Source organism: Barbus barbus (assembly GCF_936440315.1).
Source record: "Barbus barbus genome assembly, chromosome: 1".
Taxonomy (NCBI): Eukaryota; Metazoa; Chordata; class Actinopteri; order Cypriniformes; family Cyprinidae; genus Barbus; species Barbus barbus.
The window spans coordinates 41,520,122-41,541,072 of NC_136729.1; the positions used below are offsets into that span (position 1 = coordinate 41,520,122).

At 38.7% G+C, this 20,951-nt stretch overlaps 1 protein-coding gene across 9 annotated transcripts in view; it reads left to right on the forward strand.

Annotated features, from left to right (window-relative positions):
• The window catches only part of LOC306874232 (F-actin-monooxygenase MICAL2-like), a 65,505-nt gene that overhangs the window by 3,183 nt on the left and 41,371 nt on the right, over positions 1 to 20,951 (forward strand). For all 9 annotated transcript variants that reach the window (XM_079424123.1, XM_079424122.1, XM_079424126.1 and 6 more), the window contains exons 2-3: positions 11,820 to 12,182; positions 20,725 to 20,932. In XM_079424123.1, the coding sequence (XP_079280249.1) occupies positions 11,922 to 12,182; positions 20,725 to 20,932 (469 nt within the window). In that variant the 5' untranslated portion in view covers positions 11,820 to 11,921. The remainder of the gene's footprint in view (positions 1 to 11,819; positions 12,183 to 20,724; positions 20,933 to 20,951) is intronic.

Sequence of the window (20,951 nt, forward strand, 5' to 3'; positions counted from 1 at the left end):
CGAGTTAATATCTTGCCATTCTGATTTTGAAGTGAAGTGACATACTGCCAAGTATGGTGACCCATACTCGGAATTTGTGCTCTGCATTTAACCCATCCAACGTGCACACACACAGCAGTGAACACACACACACCTTGAACACACACCCGGAGCAGTGGGCAGCCATTTATGCTGCGGCGCCCGGGGAGCAGTTGGGGGTTCGGTGCCTTGCTCAAGGGCACCTCAGTCGTGGTATTGAGGGTGGAGAGAGCGCTGGACCTTCACTCCCCCCACCTACAATCCCTGCCGGCCCGAGACTCAAACCTGCAACCTTTGGATTACGAGTCCGACTCTCTAACCATTAGGCCACGACTTCCCTGAAAAGAATGAAGTGAAGGGAAGTGACATACTGCCAAGTATGGTGACCCATACTCGGAATTTGTGCTCTGCATTTAACCCATCCAACGTGCACACACACAGCAGTGAACACACACACACCTTGAACACACACCCGGAGCAGTGGGCAGCCATTTATGCTGCGGCGCCCGGGGAGCAGTTGGGGGTTCGGTGCCTTGCTCAAGGGCACCTCAGTCGTGGTATTGAGGGTGGAGAGAGCGCTGGACATTCACTCCCCCCACCTACAATCCCTGCCGGCCCGAGACTCGAACCCACAACCTTTGGATTACGAGTCCGACTCTCTAACCATTAGGCCACGACTTCCCCTATATAACACTTTATAACACAATTGTGAGTCTGAAAGTCAGAATATATGATATAATCTCGCAATTCTGATAAAAAAAGTCATAATTGTGAGATAAAAAGTTGCAGTTACCCTAGTAACCACTAGCAGTTCCCTGGCAACCACCCATAACATTGTGGTGGCGATTTGTAAGGGCAAAACATTTTCAAATCTGACTGACGTTAAAACTGTTGGCATGACTTCAGGTTTCTTAGCGTTTCATGAATCATTGAAGACATTCTGTTGCAAGGCCTCGCGCCGTTGGATTGAAAGTACATCTACTGGCAGCACCGTCTTAGTTTATAATTAGTGCTTTTCAGTAAAGCTTGATGTAAACACAAGTTTGGTGCTCAGGGAGTTTGTAAACGGTTTCTAAACTGTGCAGTCGGACACACTATATAAGCCATCATCCTAAAATAAAAGCAATGTTTCTCCATGAGCTCATCATCAAGTAGCACAATAAAGCGTTTAAATACATCGCATTCAACACAAAATTTAGGGTCTCCGTGGCAACTGGATCAAAAACATGACATGTAGCACAGACGTCAGACTGGAGCCCTGTTTTAGATTAGACCTGTGAACCTTCCTTTTCCTCTGTAAAAACACCTTTCCATGAGTCCACGCTTCCTGTTCTGCAGCTTTGTAAAGGTCGCCCAGATGGGTGAATATGTGAAAGACTCAATTCAAAAACATAATTAAGTCTCATTAATAAGCAGATACATATGTTTGCAGTGGCTCTTAGGAGAGCATGATCTTTGTAAGAACTCACAATTACTTCGCTGAAAAACAATATGGTTATAGTGAAGATGAAGGTTATGCTTTTGACTCTATAGAACAGCAAGAAGGATTCACAAAAGCATCAACACTAATATCTGGCTAACTGTATATATCTAGATAAGACTGTCTTTGTCATGCCTAGTCTTCATCACATCAGTGTTTTCTACAGAAATCTGCTTTTATTTTCAAATTTGAAATGCATTTTTTGTATTATGCTTCATTTAGGAGGAGAACTTGGTTCCTAGCCACCGTCACCTTAGCTTGTCAGACAATTAATATTCAGTAATATCATCAATTTAACTGCTCTGATACTGCTTGAGAACAAAATCTCAAATAAATCGAGCAACTAAATTGAGCTGGATTATGATACTAACTTTACAACTTCAACACTGAAGTGAGTTATTGAATTGTGATGACATTTGAACTGACCTAAGCTGAATAATGACACTATTGTCTTCTGTAGGACTGCTTTACAGCTGAAATTAAATTTGTTTAATAATTGATGAGTTTAAAACATTAACATGATTATTTTCCTGTTTATTAATGTGAAACTGTCTGTATTAAAGCATGCACTATATAAATAAATGTGACTTGACTGACTTGACAGAACAGAATACTCAAGATAAGTATCACAAAATTGAAATGTACAAAACTTGCTTCATTTCGAAATGCACATCATTTTTGATAGTAATGAAAACCACAGTATCATTGAAGTCACCATTAAATCAAAATAGACTATTCTTATTTTTATTTATTTTATTGCAATGTTTAGGCTACATAATTTATATATAATTCATATGCCCTCATAATCTTTGATCCAAAATATTAACTTCCCCTCCACCTGCAAAGACATCTCTTCTTTGATGACATGCCACCGTGAGGGCAATACAGCCTCCCTTCCAGCCAATGACAACAATCCAATCAATTCTCAATGAACAACATCAAGTCTCATCCTCCTTTGAGAAGCTGTTTGCTTCACTTTGTCACAATAGGGGAAAAACATGATCACAATTTCTGTTGCATACCAACATTAAAAGGTTTTCTTAAGGCATCTTTGATCTTAAAGAGGCCCTTCTAGGGCATCGGACTGTAAAATTGGATCCCTCATTTAATTGATAATCAATCAGTGTTTACAATGAGCCTGGGTTGCATAATTCAATAGTACTTCAATGATAATGCAAAAATGTTTTTGGAATTTTTTCACTTTAATATTATATTAATTAAGCATTAATTATCATTACTGTTAGGTTACATTTTTGTTAGTTATATTCACTAACATATTATTTCTCAAAGAGAAAGAATGAGGCTTATTAAGCTATTTGTATAATCATCTCTGCAAATGGTTATTCTCCAGAGTGCTTTGCCAAACTTGCATGAGTGTCCAAAGATAAATGTCCTTCTGGAAAGGGTCAGGTAACCTCTAAGACGGCCCGCAGCTGCTCTGTCTTGCACTCTCACTTCTGTGTGAATTAATGACTTTCTTATGAGACGTTCACTGAGGCCACTTAGATAACACACTGTTTGTACTTCTGTCCAAGACGGCTTCCTTTTGTTTTGGCAGTCTTTCGTGAAGCAGTGTCTTTACCGCAAGTATGCGACACTAGGAGCATGTTTGCACCGCGGGGAAAGGTTAAGCCCATGAGGGATGCTGGGAAACATTGTTTTCTGAGATTGCCATGAAGCTAACAGGCGTAATGTCTGCTTATCAGATGGGGGTTCCTTCCTGGTTTTCTTTGTATAGGGTGGCAATTAAGTCTGTTACGTTCAGCTCCCAGCTTTCCCTCTGTTTCCTCACTGACATCAGCTTCCTTTTGTTTGGTCTGATAATTGGAAGCTCTTTACAGCAACAACAGCAAACTACACGTTTCATGCCTGGGATCTGTTTTTCTTTCAGTCATTTGCTAGCTGGCAGACTGTGTCTTATTGGACTCTGTTCCCTATGAAATCAAACACAAAGTTTTCATGTAATAAATGGTGTGGACTGTGACTTAAGTTCATCAAATTGGCTCCAAACATGAAAACAGTGTCTCATATATGATTAATGTATGATTTGATTGTCTTTTAAATATATCTCTGTAAACCCTAATGCTCAAAGTAGTTGATTGTATTGAGTAGAAGAATAAAAAAGTGGTAATTCATTCATTCTCATTATGCGTTTGAGTCACTGTGCATGATTGGAACTTAGCCTCCCACAAGACAGTTTCTGTTTCCTAATTTGCATACTATCCATCCTAAATAGTATTCAAAATTAGAATTAGTGTGTCCCAAATCGTATGTTGAAATGAGTATCCGAAAACGATACCCCAATGGTTTAGTATTTAGTAATGGTTTAGTATCATCACGGACACCCTTCAGAATAAACTGTCTCGGCTCTCCGTCCCCACCTCCGTCTGTCAGTGGATCACCAGCTTCCTGATAAACAGACAGCAGTTAGTAAAGCTTGGTAAATCCACGTCCAGCACTCCTACCATCAGCACTGGCTGCGTTCTCTGCCCATTGCTCTTCTCTCTCTACACCAATGACTGCACATCTAAAGACCCCTCTGTCAAGCTCCTGAAGTTTGCAGATGACACCACACTGATCGGCCTCATCCAGGACGGTGACAAGACAGGAGGTTAAGGAGCTGGCTGTCTGGTGCAGTCTTAACAACCTGGAGCTTAACACGCTCAAAACTCTGGAGATGATTGTGGACTTCAGGAGAAAATCCCAGCACTCCCCCCACTCACCATCATGAACAGCACTGTGACTGCAGTGGAGTCATTCAGATTCCTGGGCACCACCATCTCTCAGGACCTGAAGTGGGACAATCACATTGACTCTATTGTGAAAAAGGCCCAGCAGAGGTTGTACTTCCTTCACCAGCTGAGGAAGTTACTGAAACAGTTCTACTCTGCCATCATTGAATCCATCCTCTGCACTTCAATAACTGTCTGGTTCAGCTCAGCTACCTCGGCTGACCTCAGAAGACTACGGAGGGTAGTCCGGACTGCTGAGCGAATCATTGGTGCAACCCTCCCCACTCTCCAAGAACTGTACTTATCTAGAGTGAGCAAAAGGGCTGGTGAAATCACTCTGGACCCCTCACATCCAGCACACTTCATCTTTGAACTGTTACCGTCTGGTCGATGCTACAGAGCTCTAAGCACAAGAACGACCAGACACAGGAACAGTTTCTTCCCTCAGGCAATCCATCTCATGAACACTCGACAATAAAACACGGAACACACAACTCTATCATTTAATCTACACACTTGCTTACTTTTTCATTTCAAATTTGCACATATCAGACCTGTACACACATAATTGTCTATATTATATATTGTGTTTTTGCTGTTTTGTACATTGCCTATTTGGATATTTGTATTATTCTTTATTATCTGTGTCCTGTCCTGTTGCTGTCTTTCTGTTGCACTGTGGAGCTTCTGTCACTAAAAAAAATTCCTTGTATGTATAAACATACCTGGCCAATAAAGCTCATTCCGATTCTGATTCTGATTCTATCTCTGGTGGAAATTCGAAGTGCAGATCTGTGCACATTATAATGGCTAATATTGCCCACAAACCATTGCGCGTTGGATGAGGATTTGATTAGAACTACAAACACACATCAAAAAATCTGTTAAAAACTACAAACATGGCAGATATGCAAGATTAATAATCAATATCTAATCTGATTAAAAACATATTCATTAAACCTTATATTTCCTCTGCAACAACATTGTGAACTTTTATAAAGATCTATTTGACAGTTATATTGGACAGTTCTCGGCATGAAAGTTGTGCAATTGGCAGATCAACTTGCCTCTTCATTTCTCTCCACCATGGTAGGAAATTAAACGAAATTTGGATGATGTTAACTGTGACAAGATGATTGACAGGGCAGTTTAAATCATGACAGGATGCACGCATAACTACGCAACAGAGCGAGCTGTTAAAGATGCAATGATGATGTATATGTACCAAAGCTTGCCTACTGTATTGATACACACTCAAAAGTACTTTTTTACATTGACATAATAGAAAACATTTATTTAAATTTGTGATAATATTTTACAATATTACAATATTTTTTTTACAATTAATTTTCATGTTCATTCATAACACACAACTTGAAATGTAATAGTAATAGCCTTTGCGGGGCCCTGGGCTAACGCAGCTTTGGTCCACCTATTGCAAATAGTAAAAGGTAGATAGTATGTTTTCTAGCTGGATGTTGTGCTTACGATTAATAATCATGTCTTTGCATTCGACCAAACTGATTTGCAGAATAAAACACGAGTCTTACTCGCTGTGAAGCGGGAGCGATAGGCGGCAGAAGATTCCGCTTGGTCTTAAAGCCTTCCTTGAGCAGCTACGTTCGCAATTCAAACAATACTATGGAAAAAGTATAATTTATTTGTTATTTGTATAGTCTAGGTGGTCATACAGCCTGCAAATACGGAACAAACTGAACAAATACGGGATGATTCCATATTAAACGGAACGGTTGGCAATCCTATATAAGATGCAAAATAGAATAGACTCGGGGGTCCCCTAGTGTTCGGGGCCCTGGGCTGCAGCCCATGTTGCCCATTAGGATAACGCGGCCCTGGTAGGAAGAAATAGATGGCATCTGAGGCAGAGGTATTACTGTAGGATATATTTAACATCACTGGAATTCCCATCAACACATTAAAGGGCAGACTTGATAGCATTTTAATAAGTGCACTGCCACAATTATTCCCAGTAATGTTTTTTCCCCTCTTGTGTGTGCATGCAGGGATATGTGTGCACATTTTACTGGTGTTCTGTGGGTTAGTGCCGTCTGCCCGCAGTGGCCCTTTCCATTCTGTCAGATGGTGAAATCATGGTAAGTAAGTCAGCACAATACAGATTCAGCTGAAAGAGCAAATGGAGGGACAGTGTGTGCTACCTTCCACTGCTCAAGAGGAATGCCTCAACAGATGGATCTAATAGCTATTTTCTTCCATCCGTGAAGTCTGACATGCCAGCCGCTCAGTTATAGTTATTGACAAATTTTAATTTAGCCTTCCAGGCAGACATACTAAAATGACCACATATTATAGTTGTTTTGGGTTTGGATGCAGTAGCTGCTATTGTGGCGAAGCGGTTGCGTTTTTATGATGCTTTAACACAAGCTTTTTTGTAATAAAATAATTCAGCTGAAAGTCTCCGGTTATGTTGGATTAGCATACTAACATTGTATTCTTATTATTTCTGCAGTATTTTGTGCATGCATTGGAAACCTGGATAACTTACATTTACCACAATTGTGCAGTATACAACAGAGATACAACAATACAAGCTTTTGATTATTCGCAGGGCATAAAGTAAAAAAATTAGGGTTGTCCAACAGTCCTGAAAGCATAATGAAGAATAAAGCCTGATTAAAGGATCTTGAAAAGAAAACTATGTAGTGTGGCATAATCTATTTTATTATTTTCCAAAAAATAATAAGCAGTGATGCAGTTTTGATACAAAATAGTATAATTGTTTTCAAAAAAAGAAGAAGAAGAAATTGTCGGCCAAATTGAAGTCATGTGGTAATGGCTTGTAAAATGTTTTGCTATACAACAATCCCAAAACACTTTATTATAATTATGTGATGCAGTAGTGATATTTAAAAGATATTAAAAAAATATTGTGAAAAAGCTTTTTGAAAATATGCTGATTAATATGTACACTCGCATGCATTCAAGGTGTAAAAAAAACGTAATGATTTACTTGATGATTGCACCATATCACATTTTTACAGTTTTTACATTTAAATATTTGTTGGAAACTGCATAAAAACAACATGAATACAAATTGTGCAAGAACTTTGCACATGCATCTTAAATTTGATTTTTAAAACAATTTTCCTTTTCTTTTTTGTGGACACTTATTTTACATAACACGTGATTTAAAATCTAAAGTATCTTATTTCTAATATGAACTAAATGCCACCCACTGAATTAAACATGCAACATAATGAGGTCATGTTACAAACATAAACGGCCGTTTACACAGAAGACGATAAAAATTCTAAATTAGAAAAAAGTCCACAGAAAAACTACAATGATTATGGCACAGAGGAATGATAACATTGGAGTCACTTTCAGAATGTTTTTTTTAGCTGATGTACAAAAAAAACATTGACAGCCAATCAGAATCCAACAAACTTTAACAAGTGGAGTGGACGCTAATATATTTATCCTTACAGTTCTTGTTCTTGGTTTGAATGGACCGATTTGAATGATATATCGTTGCATAATGTGCACTCTTTCACATACTGTTTTTTTTTTTTTTGCATTAAAGGGATAGTTCACCCAAAAATAAAAATTCTGTCATTAATGACTCACCCTCATGTCGTTCCAAACCCATAAGACCATCGTTCATCTTCGGAACACAAATTAAGATATTTTTTGATGCATTCCGAGAGCTCTCTGACCCTCCCATAGACATCAAGGGTCCTTACACGATCATGGCTCAGAAACGTAGCAAGGAGATTGTTAAAATAATCCATGTGACATCAGTGGTTCAACCGTAATTTTATGCAGCTACGAGAATACTTTTTGTGCACAAAGAAAACAAAAATAACGACTTTATTCAACAATTCGTCTCCTACGTGTCATCCTATAGCGCCATTTTGGAGAGTATCACATACGTAAACAACGTATGCTGCTCTGTGTCAGCAGCTCCGTACACGCATACACTGTTTACGTTGTTTACGCTTTGATCTGAACGTAAACAATGTATCCTTGTACATACGGTGCATATGTTGTTTACGTATGTGATAGGGTAAGTAATGGCAGAATTTTCATTTTTGGGTGAACTATCCCTTTAAGCGAGTATTATTTAATTCTGAACATATCGATAAAAATATATCACATATTCAGAAGGAACTGACATAGCTTAAAATCAGTTTAGCTCTCTTATGGTATGCAGATCACATGATTTGACAACTTTTTGCAGTGCGACCATCTTAATCAGGTGCATAATACAAATACAAACCAGCACATTTAAGGTGTTTGTAGTCTCATATTTTTCAGTTGTGTCCGTTGCAGTGCCTCTGCAGAGCCTGTTCTCACACTCATATAAATAAGAGTGACTGTGGAGGTGTGGTCTGATGCACAACTATGTTCAGCTTCTGGCTGCTGGAATGCAGTGTACGCGAGTGTTAGCGCGTCTGTCTCCAGAGGGAGTTCGTCTAACACCCACATGTCAAGAGCTGACACATCCCCTCACTTAGACCACCGCTAGCAAAACAGTGTCCTAAAATCACACCCGGCACTGAGATCTGGCCTCACTACAATTGCCACCGTGCCTCATAATGCAGACCGAATTGAACTGCACGTTTATAACAGTATTAATGATATGCATACATAAGGAACAAGTGGGAAGGAAGGACTTTATGGAAGCACTGAAATATTCAGGTAACTGCAGAGATACATCCACTACTGCCCATGTTTCAGCTCCGTGTCTGTTTTTAAAGCGATAGTTCACCTGAGAATTACAGTTTGGCTCATCCTCATCTGTTTCATTTTCTTAATGTTCAAGCTTTTGCATAGTCAAACTTCGTGCCTTAAGATTTTTCTGGGAATACAGTTAAATGTCAGTCTACTCCTCATGCTAAGCTATCGTATTGTCACATATTGTTTGTGTTATTTGGAAGTTTATTTGGTTCTGTGGTTTTTGTGTTTGTTTCCTGTTTCCTCAGTTCCCTTGGTTACTAAAACGCTTGGTTTGTTTGTTTAGTGATAGATTGAGTTCACCTGTGTCTAGTTTAGTTTATTGTTATTCCATATTGGCTTTTTATCTTGAGTTGTCATTTGTTGTCTTTGCATTTGTTTGTAAAGCTGTTGCGGTTTTCCTCAAGTGGACGGCATTCTTCGTTTATTCATTTAAACTTCTTCAACTAGATCCAAGCCTCAACTCTTCCTTGAACAACTGTGACACACACGACTTTTCATGGTGTTGTCCTTTATGAAGCTTGACAGTAGGAGTGAAAAATATGTATTGTCTACGATTCAAATGTAACTCAGGTTGCAAAAAACTAAGGGATACAGAATGCAGTTAGATTGTCAAAATTTAAATATACAGTATGGTGAGATTTTGTCCTTTATATTCCTGTGAGATATAGTTAAGCAATATCACACAAGCATGCTGTTGGGATATTGATTTTATACAAGAATGCATTATTGTAAGTTACATTTTAGACACCATTTTATCAAATTTGTTTGGTTATGCCAACGAAAATAGTTCTGAACAAAGGTGCAGCAAAGCTGTTGTGTCTGTGCAACACACAGTGGGGTTTCGTTCCTGAATGAATCAGCTTTTTTGAATGAATCAATGATTCAGTGATTCATTTATAAGTCACTTGCTTCATTCATGAATGAATCAGCTGTTCGAATGATTCAGTGACTCACTCATTAAGACAGTGACTTGTCAACACCTGCTTGTGGTTTTTGTTTCATATTTACAAGCATAATTTCCTTAAAAATGACATTAATCTCATATTATTATTTTTGCAGTTGTAATTGCAGTGTAACTTCATCTGAATGCTGATTTAGATACGGTTTCTGTGCTATTTCTGCAGTGCAAAAATACTGATTTCATTTGATTGGTAACAGCCTATTGTGTTATTCTGCATCTAATAAGATTTCGGAAAAAAAAGCCTTTTTAAACATTAAAAGGCCCTTGGAAATCAATTAAAGGTGGCAAACGTGTTAAAACGAAGTTAAAATAATAATAAAAAAAGGTAATTAAGTTAATTTCTGTTAATGCTGTGAACTAACCACTATACAGAATAAGAAGAATATGAAAAGTACGAAACACACTCAAGCAAAATATTGTCTAATTATCATTATTGACAAAATTTCAGAAAATATTGAGATAGAATGTTTTGTCGTTTCGTTAGCATCTACTTTTGTTGTATAGAATAGAGCAGCTTGAACATTCTGCTAAATATCTCCTTCTGTGTTCTACAGTAATAATGATTACTTTGAAAGAAAGGAATATAAAACGAGCTAAAAATCTACAAATATGCTTGTCTTTCCCTTTATACCGCTAGACATTGACTCACCACAAAATCAAGGGGATGTCCTGTCCCAAAGAGAAATATGTCCTGCAGTAAAATGAGTCTAGTATTACCACAACAAGCCTACAACGTCTGCTTTCATGTGCTTTCAAGGCATCTTCATATGCAAACAGGACATGATTTCATTTACAGCACATATTATGAACATTTAGACATTTTCTATCTAATGAAATATTCACACACTGTGCATGTATAATTACAGTAAAGGGCTTTTTTTATGTGGTGTTAGGTTTATTGTGCTTATGTTTTCTGGCGTCTTTAAAGTGTGTTTATTATCTTGAGGAAGTGGAGGGGCTTTGAAATTTTATAAGGGAGTTCACTAAAAATACACACCAGTGGAGTTTGGTGCCACGGTAGTGACGTGTCCCCAACTGCCTGCAAAAGCGCACCTCTGTCCTGTTCACGGTTCAGCAGGGCAAAGCCACAAGATAAACAGTTTTTTTCAATGCTCTCTGCAAAAGTGCATGGCTGGCAGTCTGGTTAAATCAGCTGTTATGTCCACTCAACAGTGAGATCCTGTGGATGGATTATCCGATGTATCTGACGTCAAACTGCTGTTAAGATGTAACCGATACAGGCTCTGCTTTTTTCATGCCTGTCAAAAAAATAAGATATTTCATCTTCTGTTGTTGTTGATGTACTTTTTTAATGTATCAGATTACGAACATTTGAAGGAGTAGGTTTCTGTAGTGTGTGTGGCCTCCTGCCTTAGGCAATAGTATAGTATGGCAACCTAAATTGCAGTGGATTAACAAAAAAAACTGCATTTTATATTGTTTTTCCTGGCAATGACGTCATTGAGTGTCAAAGATAAAAATGAAATCTAATCTAATAGAAATGTAATCTTTGTATTTATGGTTTAAAAAACTTTTATAAAATTTTTAATCAATAGTAATATGGAAATTGTATATATTTTATTTTACCTGTATAATAAATTGGATATATATATATATATATATATACATCATAGTTTTTTGGTGTATCATATGACATTTTACACTGTGAACTAACATTTTCATAAAAATCACATTTTCATAATTTAATGTTGGTCGCATCACATGCCTTTAATTTGGCAGAAAAAAAGTATGTATTTATTTTTTTACTTTCTTATTATTTTCTACAAAATAATATATATATATATTTTTTTAAATGAGCACCATGTCATTCACCTAACTTGAATGGCTAAGGCTTATACATTTGTTTTTTAAATATTAAAATTAATCGACATTTCATTCTTTTATTCAGATTTCACCATGAGTGAGGAGACTGAAGTGTGGGCATAGCTGTCCAGTGGAGCAAGGAGAAAGATATCACAAGCACAGCATCCACACTCCCACAAAATAGACGATGGGTGAAGCCGAAGATGAGAAGAACCAGGCAGGACGGCTATTTGAGAACTTTGTTCAGGCCACTGACTGTAAAAGCACCCTGCAGGCCTTCAATATTATGTGCAGTTACCTGGAGCTTGACCCTCTGGAGCACAGCGCCTTCTACAGCGGCCTGAAGAGCATGGTGACCTGCTGGAAAGCCAAAGCCCTTTGGAGCAAGCTGGACAAGAGAGCCAGCCACAAAGAGTACAAGAAAGGCAAAGCCTGCGAGGGCATTAAGGTAAGCTTGCAAAAAGCCAAGACAATAACAATACTGGAATATGTTATGACGTTTAAATGAGCTGGCAAACCTTTGTTGAGATCTTTATAAACCAAACGTTTAGGTGGTTTATAGATTCCATCTAAGATGTGCCCTGATTTTGGGCTATGATTTTTGTATGCTATGACATCATTATATATATAACATCATGGACACATGTTGCTCATTAGACGAGTACTCTCTGACTCGTTTAGTGTAGTTTAATTGTGGTGTGGTGAGGCAAACATCTACTATTGCTCATACTATAACATACCGTAAGTCACACATACTGTAAGTCGCCCTGCGCCATTTCTGATAATGAATCATAATGAATTGTGTGGACTTTCTTATGACAAATTGATTTATTGTCATCAGAACACCCTAGCAACTGCAAAGCACCACCATAGCATCCACCCAAGCATTGTACGGTCAAGTTTAAAGGGATAGTTCATCTAAAAATGCCATAATTTTCTCACCCTCAATATGCGAGTTTTACATGCAATAACAAATCACATTGGTTCGTGCATATCAAGGACATTTCAGCTTATGTTTACCATATTAGATCCATAGAAATCAATCATTTTTTATCAGAAGACTCGGATTACTGGTAACACTTTAGTACAGGCACCAATTCTCACTATTAACTAGTTGATTATTTGCATGCCTAATATTAACATATTGGCTGTTTATTAGTACTTATAAAGCACATATTCTGCATGACCATTTTCTACATCGCTAATCCTACCCAATGGATGCATGGATGGATGGATTTTTTTTTCTGAATATAAACAGATGTCTTTGGAACGAGCTGAGGGTGAATAAATGCAGATTGTTTTATTCTTGGGAGAACTATCCTTTTAACATGAGTCATAATATCCCTATGCATAGCTGCAGATCATTTTTCATATGTTTCATGCACAAAATGTACCTGACAGCTCAAGCTTATATATCGTAAAATCATAAAGATACAAATTCCTGTACATTTCCACAACCTGTCTCAAAGGGCCCTCGAAGGGCCCAGAGACAGCATCACTCAGCAGATCTGATTATTTTAGAAGATCAGACTCTTTTCTTGTTCATTATGAGAACTTCCCCCTTCACACACACACACATTGAAAGGCTGCATGGAATCAAGCTCAGCTTATTGTTAGCGAGTGTTTGAAGTGATTCAAAGAGAGCATAATTTAACAAGTTCACTTCATACGTGCAATAAATGGCTCACTAACGTTTCTGATGTGAAGGAGCGTAATTATGCAGCACTTTTAGAGTGTAATTTACCTCTTTGTAATAAAGATGGTAATTATATACAGTAGTCCTGACAAAGGGCTGTTCTGCACACTTTAATCAAAGCCAGAACAGTGTTGCCTAATGGCACTGGTTTAGCCAAGCCAGGCATGCTGTAACTGCAAAATGGTTCATAGGAGTATTTAAATACTTGTATTAAGCATTGGACCCTTACTAGTCCATCGCCATTCATCAGACAAGTTTGTCGCATCTCAAACTCACGCCATTGGTTGAGTCAGAGGCTGACTTTGTGAATTGCTGAAACAGACAAAGCAGTGTTTTGAAAGCAACAGAGAGTATCTTCTCTCATCTGGAAGCCAACCTTCAAATGGCTTACTTAATTCTGCACATTAAACTGGCATTGGAAAGGTGTTTTAACATCCCGATGAATAACAGACCATCTGCCCCTTCATCCTGTTGTGACTTGAGTTGAGTTGGGGGAAAAAAGGTGTGGTTTAGGAAGACTGACATGATATCACAGCTCACCAGCCTCCAACTGTTTGCCAGATTCATAGTCTGTCCAGGATATGAGCTCATTCTCTCTTTATCAACCTGCAGGACAGCTCAACTGCCTGTTTTATTGTTTTATACTGGCTTTATTACCATTGCAGAGAACTCAGAGGCTTAATCTAAAAGTTTAGACATTCACTGCAAACAAAATATGCTAAAATAATTTTAACACAGGTAGTGAATGTTTTTGTAATTCAGGCAGTGATATTTCTGATTCCTGTATCATTCTTATTATTATGTTTAGTGATTACTACACAGGTTTCAGGAATCGTTGATTCTGATTATAAACAATTCTGTGCTAGTTTCATGACTTTTTTATTACTGTCATTTTTCTCACATAATTATTATATTTTAGAAGTAATAATAAGTCTCTTCTGCTCAGCAAGGCTGCATTTATTCAATCAAAAATACAGTAAAAACAGTACAAGATAGATTTCTTATTATTATTAATGTGAAAAACTAATTGTGTTGCTTAATATTTTTTGTTAAACCTTTCAAGAAACTCGCAGATTCTTTTGATGAGCATTTATTTGAAATAGAAATCTTTTGCAATAATGTAAAAGTAATGACTATCATATTTGATCAGTTGCATACTTAGTTACATACTAAAAAACTGCCCCCAAATAGTTTTTCCAAATATATATTAGTGTTTTTAATGTTAGTTTGATATGGCACAATGCAGTTTTATTAACTCTTGATCTGTTTCACAGAATGACTCTTAAATGGATTCCCTCATTGGGCAGCAGTTAAATAAAGTTGACACATGAAGTTTCTTTTAAATTCTTCTCATACATTTTTGGGCTGTTTTTCAGGGGTGGTGTAGTGGTTTCACCACCTGATTTTGTGGTAAATACTTGGAGCCGTTCCTCAGTCTGAGCAGTGTGAGCTCCTGACCCAGACTCTGTGAGCTTATGCGAAGAAGCACTGTTTTCCACATTGGGAAGTCAAGTGTATGTTTGAGCATGTGTGTAGTCTGCTAGACATACTCATGATTACTTGAGCAATGTAAACAAATCATACAGTGGCATTATACGCTAACACTCATTACCAGGACTTTTGTTCCATTACAGCCATCAGCCATTTCGCCTACCTTTTTTTATTCTCATACAGGCCTTAATGCTTGTGAATCTGGGCTGCTCTCCAGGTGGTCTGCTTCAGTCCATCGAGCAGCTTTCTCTAGTGGTGTGATGTCTAATTGAGCAAACTGCTGAAGCAAACTGTAATCGCATTGTGTGCAAGAAGCAGCATAAGTACGTGTGTCTGGGTTTATTGGTCCTGCAGTGAGGTGGTCTCTGTTCCACTGGGCTTTGTGTAAAGTGACTGTTGGTGCAACACATACCGTGGCTTTCACCAGGAAGTCTCATCTGGCAGGTTATGCTGCCAGTTCCTGTCCTGCAGACTTTTCCATGAAATAAAAGAGGATGAACCAGCCTGAAGTGGCAGTGGTTTGATGCCTGCTACAGGTCTCAAAATAGTTGGGACGGGGGCATGTTTACCATGGTTTAGCATCTCCTCTTCTTTTCAAAACAGTTTGAAGATGTCTGGGCATCGAGGTTATGAGTTTCTGGAGCTGAAGGTTTTTCCTTGCTGAAGAGTTTGTGGTCGTCTTTGACGTATTTTTCGTTTAATGATGCTCCAAATGTTCTCTATAGGTAAAAGATCTGCACCAGGCCAATTCAGCACCTGGACTCTTCTGCTACGAAGCCACGCTGTTGTAATAGCTGCAGTATGTGGTTTTGCATTGTCCTGCTGAAATACACTTCAGCTGGAGGGGAGCATATGTTGCTCTAAAACCTTTATATACCATTCAGCATTTATAGTGCCTTCCAAAACATGCAAGCTGCCTATACCGTATGCACTTACGCACCCCGTCCGTGATTTCCAACAACAAGGTCAAATTTGGACTCGTTTGACCATAGAACACTTTTCCACTTTGAAACAGTCCATTTTAAATGAGCTTTGGCCCACAGGACACGGTGCTTCTGGACCATGTTCACACATGGCTTCCTTTTTGGATGATAAAGCTTTAGTTGGCATCTGCAGATGGCACAGCGGATTGTGTTTACCGACAGTGGTTTCTGGAAGTATTCTTGGGCCCATTTAGTAATGTCAATGACAGAATCATGCCGATGAGTGATGCAGTGTCGTCTGAGGGCCCGTATCTGGCATCCAACAAAGGTCTTCAGCCTTGTCCCTTACGTACAGAGATTTCTCCAGTTTCTCTGAAACTTTTGATGATGTTATGCACTGTAGATAATGAGATTTACAAAGCTTTAGCAATTTGACATTGATGATTTTTTTTTTAAAGTATTCCACAATCTTTTTACACAGTTTTTCACAGATTGGAGAGCCTCTGTCCATCTTTACTTCTGAGAGACTCTGCCTCTCTAAGACATCCTTTTTATAGCTAATCATGTTACAGACCTGATGTCAATTAACTTAATTAGTTGCCAGATGTTCTCCCAGCTGAATCTTTAAAACATTTCTTGCTTTTTAGTCCTTTGTTGCCCCCGTGCCAACGTTTTTGAGACCTGTAGCAGGCTGTAGAAATGAGCTCATTTAGTGGATAAAAGTGTAAAATTTCTCCATTTAAACATTTGTTTGTTATGTTCGATTGTGAAAAAAATATTGGCTCATGTAATTTGAAAGTCTTTTAGTTTTCATTTTATTCAAATTTAAAAAACGTCCCAACATTTCTGGAATTCAGGTTGTATTATATTTGTCTTAGATTTTTCTACTAAAATTTGTATGATGATTATTGTGATACAATATGTCCGCCAGATGTCCGGATCTCAGGCTGCCTGGCGGACATCTCGGCATGGATGAAAGAACATCACCTACAGCTCAACCTGGCAAAGACGGAACTTCTGGTCTTCCCTGCCACTCCGACTCTACGGCATGACTTCACGATTCAGTTCGGCTCATCAATGATTACCCCATCAACTTCGGTCAGAAATCTTGGTGTAATCTTTGATGACCAGCTGACCTTCAAAGAGCACATTGCAAAGACTGCTCGTTCCTGCAGGTTTGCACTACACAACATCAGAAAGATCAGGCCCTTTCTGACAGAGCATGCTGCGCAACTTCTTGTCCAGGCCCTGGTTGTTTCTAGACTGGACTACTGCAATGCTCTTCTGGCTGGTCTGCCATCAAACGCAATCAAACCTCTACAAATGATTCAGAATGCAGCGGCACGACTGATCTTCAACGAGCCCAAAAGAGAGCATGTTACACCTCTCTTCATCTTGCACTGGCTACCAGTGGCAGCTCGCATCCAGTTCAAGTCACTGATGCTTGCGTACAGATCTACCACAGGCTCTGCACCCTCCTACTTCCACTCACTATTACGAACCTACATCCCCTCCAGAAGTTTGAGATCTGCTAGTGAGCGACGCCTTGTGGTACCATCACAGAGAGGCTCAAAATCACTCTCCAGAACATTCTCGTTCACCATTCCTGGCTGGTGGAATAATCTTCCCACCCCTATACGGAACGCCGGATCTCTGGCAACCTTCAAGCAACAACTGAAAACTCATCTCTTTCGGCAGTACTTGACTTCATCCTAAACTCAAAAAAAAAAAAAAAAAAACTTTCCCTCTATCTTTCTCTCCACCTACTAGCTTGTACTTATTTGAACAATGACTGAGACTTGGTGTTACGAGCACTTCCTCTGTCTGACTGCCTCTTCAAGATGAATCGCTTTTTGTATTCCCCAATTGTAAGTCGCTTTGGATAAAAGCGTCTGCCAAATGACTAAATGTAAATGTAAATGATACAATAAGGGGTCATTCACACAGAACGTGTCCTTATAACTAAAAACACAAGATTTAGCACTCAGGAATGGTTTTATAAAAAAGTGCAGCACAAAACACGATGGTCTCGAGACTAGTGGTCTGGCAAATCTGACAACAATTTGAGACATGTTTGAGATTTCTTCTGAAACTCATCTGAATATTTAAAAAAAAGAAAAACAAATTTGACAAACAGGAGGTGTTTGTCTCTATTTGCTCTCAATTTGATTTCATTTGGAAAATCCTGATTTCATTTGAAAACGCATTCGTATTTGAATCATTTGTTATTTTGTCTTTACTATGGGCAACCAAAAAAAAAAGTTCATGATTTCGAGCACCCACTGATGGACAGGAAACAGCTCCATGCTGACTCAGCAGGAAACTTCACCTCTGGACTACTGCTCTGCTCGGTTTCAGGGTGGGGATGAGCAGAAACAAAAGAGTTATCATTGTGTTCATATCTGCTCTGACTGATGGAGCATTTCATTAGTCTGTGGGGATGGTAAATCTTCTCCCTGGAGTGGTTGCGTGGCTCTCTCTCTTTTCTGAATAGGCTGCCTTTGTTCATTCTCTGTGGCTTTTAGTTAAGGTTAAGTCAAACAGAAACTGTGCACCTGGCCTGTCAGTCTGTGCTGGTGGTAACTGGTCCATCCAGTGTAATCAAAAGCAGCAGTGCAGAGACAGACCTGTCCAGACAGTTCAGCGGCCACCTGCGTCTGCCAGCCTCATACCTGCAGCACTGATGAATAACAGATCTCCCCTCAGGCATTTAATACTTGCTTGTTTTCTCTGTACGCATTCCTCCAACCGCAATACTTTCTCCACTACTGCTACGCATTGAGACTTTCAACCCTGTTATTCACAAATACACAAACACACTTTTGTTAATACCTGCAATGTTGTTACTTCAAATACGCAATGTTCTAGTGATTCTTTCAACCGTTTCTCACAAATTCACAAAAACATTACTATTCATACGTTTAATCTTGTTACTTAAAATACACAATTGCTGTTGATTTTTTCAACACTTGTTACTCAAAATAGACACAGAGTCTATATTAATACTTTCAACCCTGTTATTCACAAATACACAATCACATTTTTGTTGATACACATTTCTGTTACTTAAAAAGAAAAAAATAGACAATGTCTACTGATACTCTGTTACTCAAACACACACACACACACACACACACACACACACACACGTTGGTTTTTATGGTTTATGGGGACTCTCCATAGGCGTAATGGTTTTTATACTGAACAAACTGTGTGTGCTATTGCCCTACACCTAAACTTAGCCCTCACAGGAGACTTTGTGCATTTTTAGATTTTCAAAAAAACCTTTTGAATTACGGGGACATAGGCAGTGTCCTCATAAACCACCTTCATATTGTAATACCTCTGTCATACCCATGTCATTATACGAATTTGTGTCCTCATAAACCACATAAACATGCACACACACACACACACACACACACACACACACAGAGTCCTATTGAAACATTCAACCCTGTTATTCAAAAATACACACATGGAGGCCTATTGGCACTGTAAACCCTGTTATTCACACACATACAAATATATTTGTAAGTAACAGGGTTGAAACACACACTAACCCCCGGTTTCACAGACAAGGCTTAAGACTAGTCCCAGACTAAAATGTAAGTCTGAGGTGTTTCAACTGAAAAAAACTTGCACTGACTGATCTTAAAATATATCAGTGCCTTTGTTTTGTCTCAAAAAGCACACCTGTAATGTTTTTTTCTAAGGGCATTTATAAAAATTACTTAAAATGTCCTAATTGAACTTTGGCCTAATCCTGGTTTAGTCTAAACCCTGTTTGTGAAACCGGGGCTAAGCATAGAATGTCTAAGTCTCTGTCTTATTTTTTTATTAATGAAAGCTGAAGGCCTTTTAATGAAATTATCTGTGCTTCTAGCAGGCTGAGATCGGAAAATAGCCACAACTGACACAGGGACAACTATCCACACAGGCATTGAGGTCTACATAAACATGATAAGATCCAGGATCAGGAGGGGCTGAAACCCGAGCGTTTCACAATATTGATCACAGCACAGGTTGAGAGTCTTTGCTGTATGCACATTGTGACAGGAAGCGCTAGCTGCCCTCACTGCTGCTTCCTTATTTTGAGGTCAATTAACCATCCTGAAGTTGGCTATGTGTGTGGGAAATCATAGGAGGGGTAGGAAATGAATAGATCAGGTAGAAAAAAAGTCACATTGTACCATCTGGGCTGAAAATGAGCTAAAGCTTTGCATGATGTGAGTCCAATACGTGGCTCTCTTCTGTGACTCAAGAATAAATTTGTGTGAAGATCATCTCTCCACATAAAAAGTGATCTCTCATCACTAAACCAGAGAGGATGAAGTCATACCCACAGCAGGCATTCTCAGACACATCCCAGAACCTGACGTCTTCACTCCATGTGTTCATACAAGCCTTGTGCATGAATCATGCCTTTGATATGACAGGACTGTAATTATGAATTAATGCTGATGAAATCACACACGCGCCTCCAGTTATTGGCACTGGTTGGGATGTGATGCTTGGATAAACATTTGTGTTAGTGCTTCCTTTTCTTTGAGCGTGTTTGCTTAGATTTTCTGCTTTCTAGGATACTTCCTGAAAGAGTGGACAAGAACTGTTTGCTCACAACAGAGTAAAATAGGCTCCTTGAATTTCAATAAAGAAAAATACATAAGGTGTAATAAAATGCACAGAGGTCCTAGAGGGGAAGCAACGTCTTAGACATCTGTATTGCCTTCTTTTATATATATTTGTGGAATTTAAAAAGCAATGAAAACAAAAGTCACCCATTTGTTCTGTACTTTCTCAGTTTTTTAAATGAAAATAGTGACCTTGGTTAAATTCTTACCCTACTGATTCTCTGAATTTCTGATTGTAACTTTCAGTGCTTGATAATTGGAGGGGGCCCCTGCGGCTTGCGGACTGCCATCGAGTTAGCTTTCCTCGGAGCCAAAGTGGTGGTAATAGAGAAGAGAGATACATTCTCAAGGAACAACGTCCTACATCTCTGGCCCTACACCATTCATGACCTCAGGGCCTTAGGAGCCAAGAAGTTCTATGGAAAGTTCTGTGCTGGAGCAATAGACCACATCAGTGAGTTCTGAAGCATTTA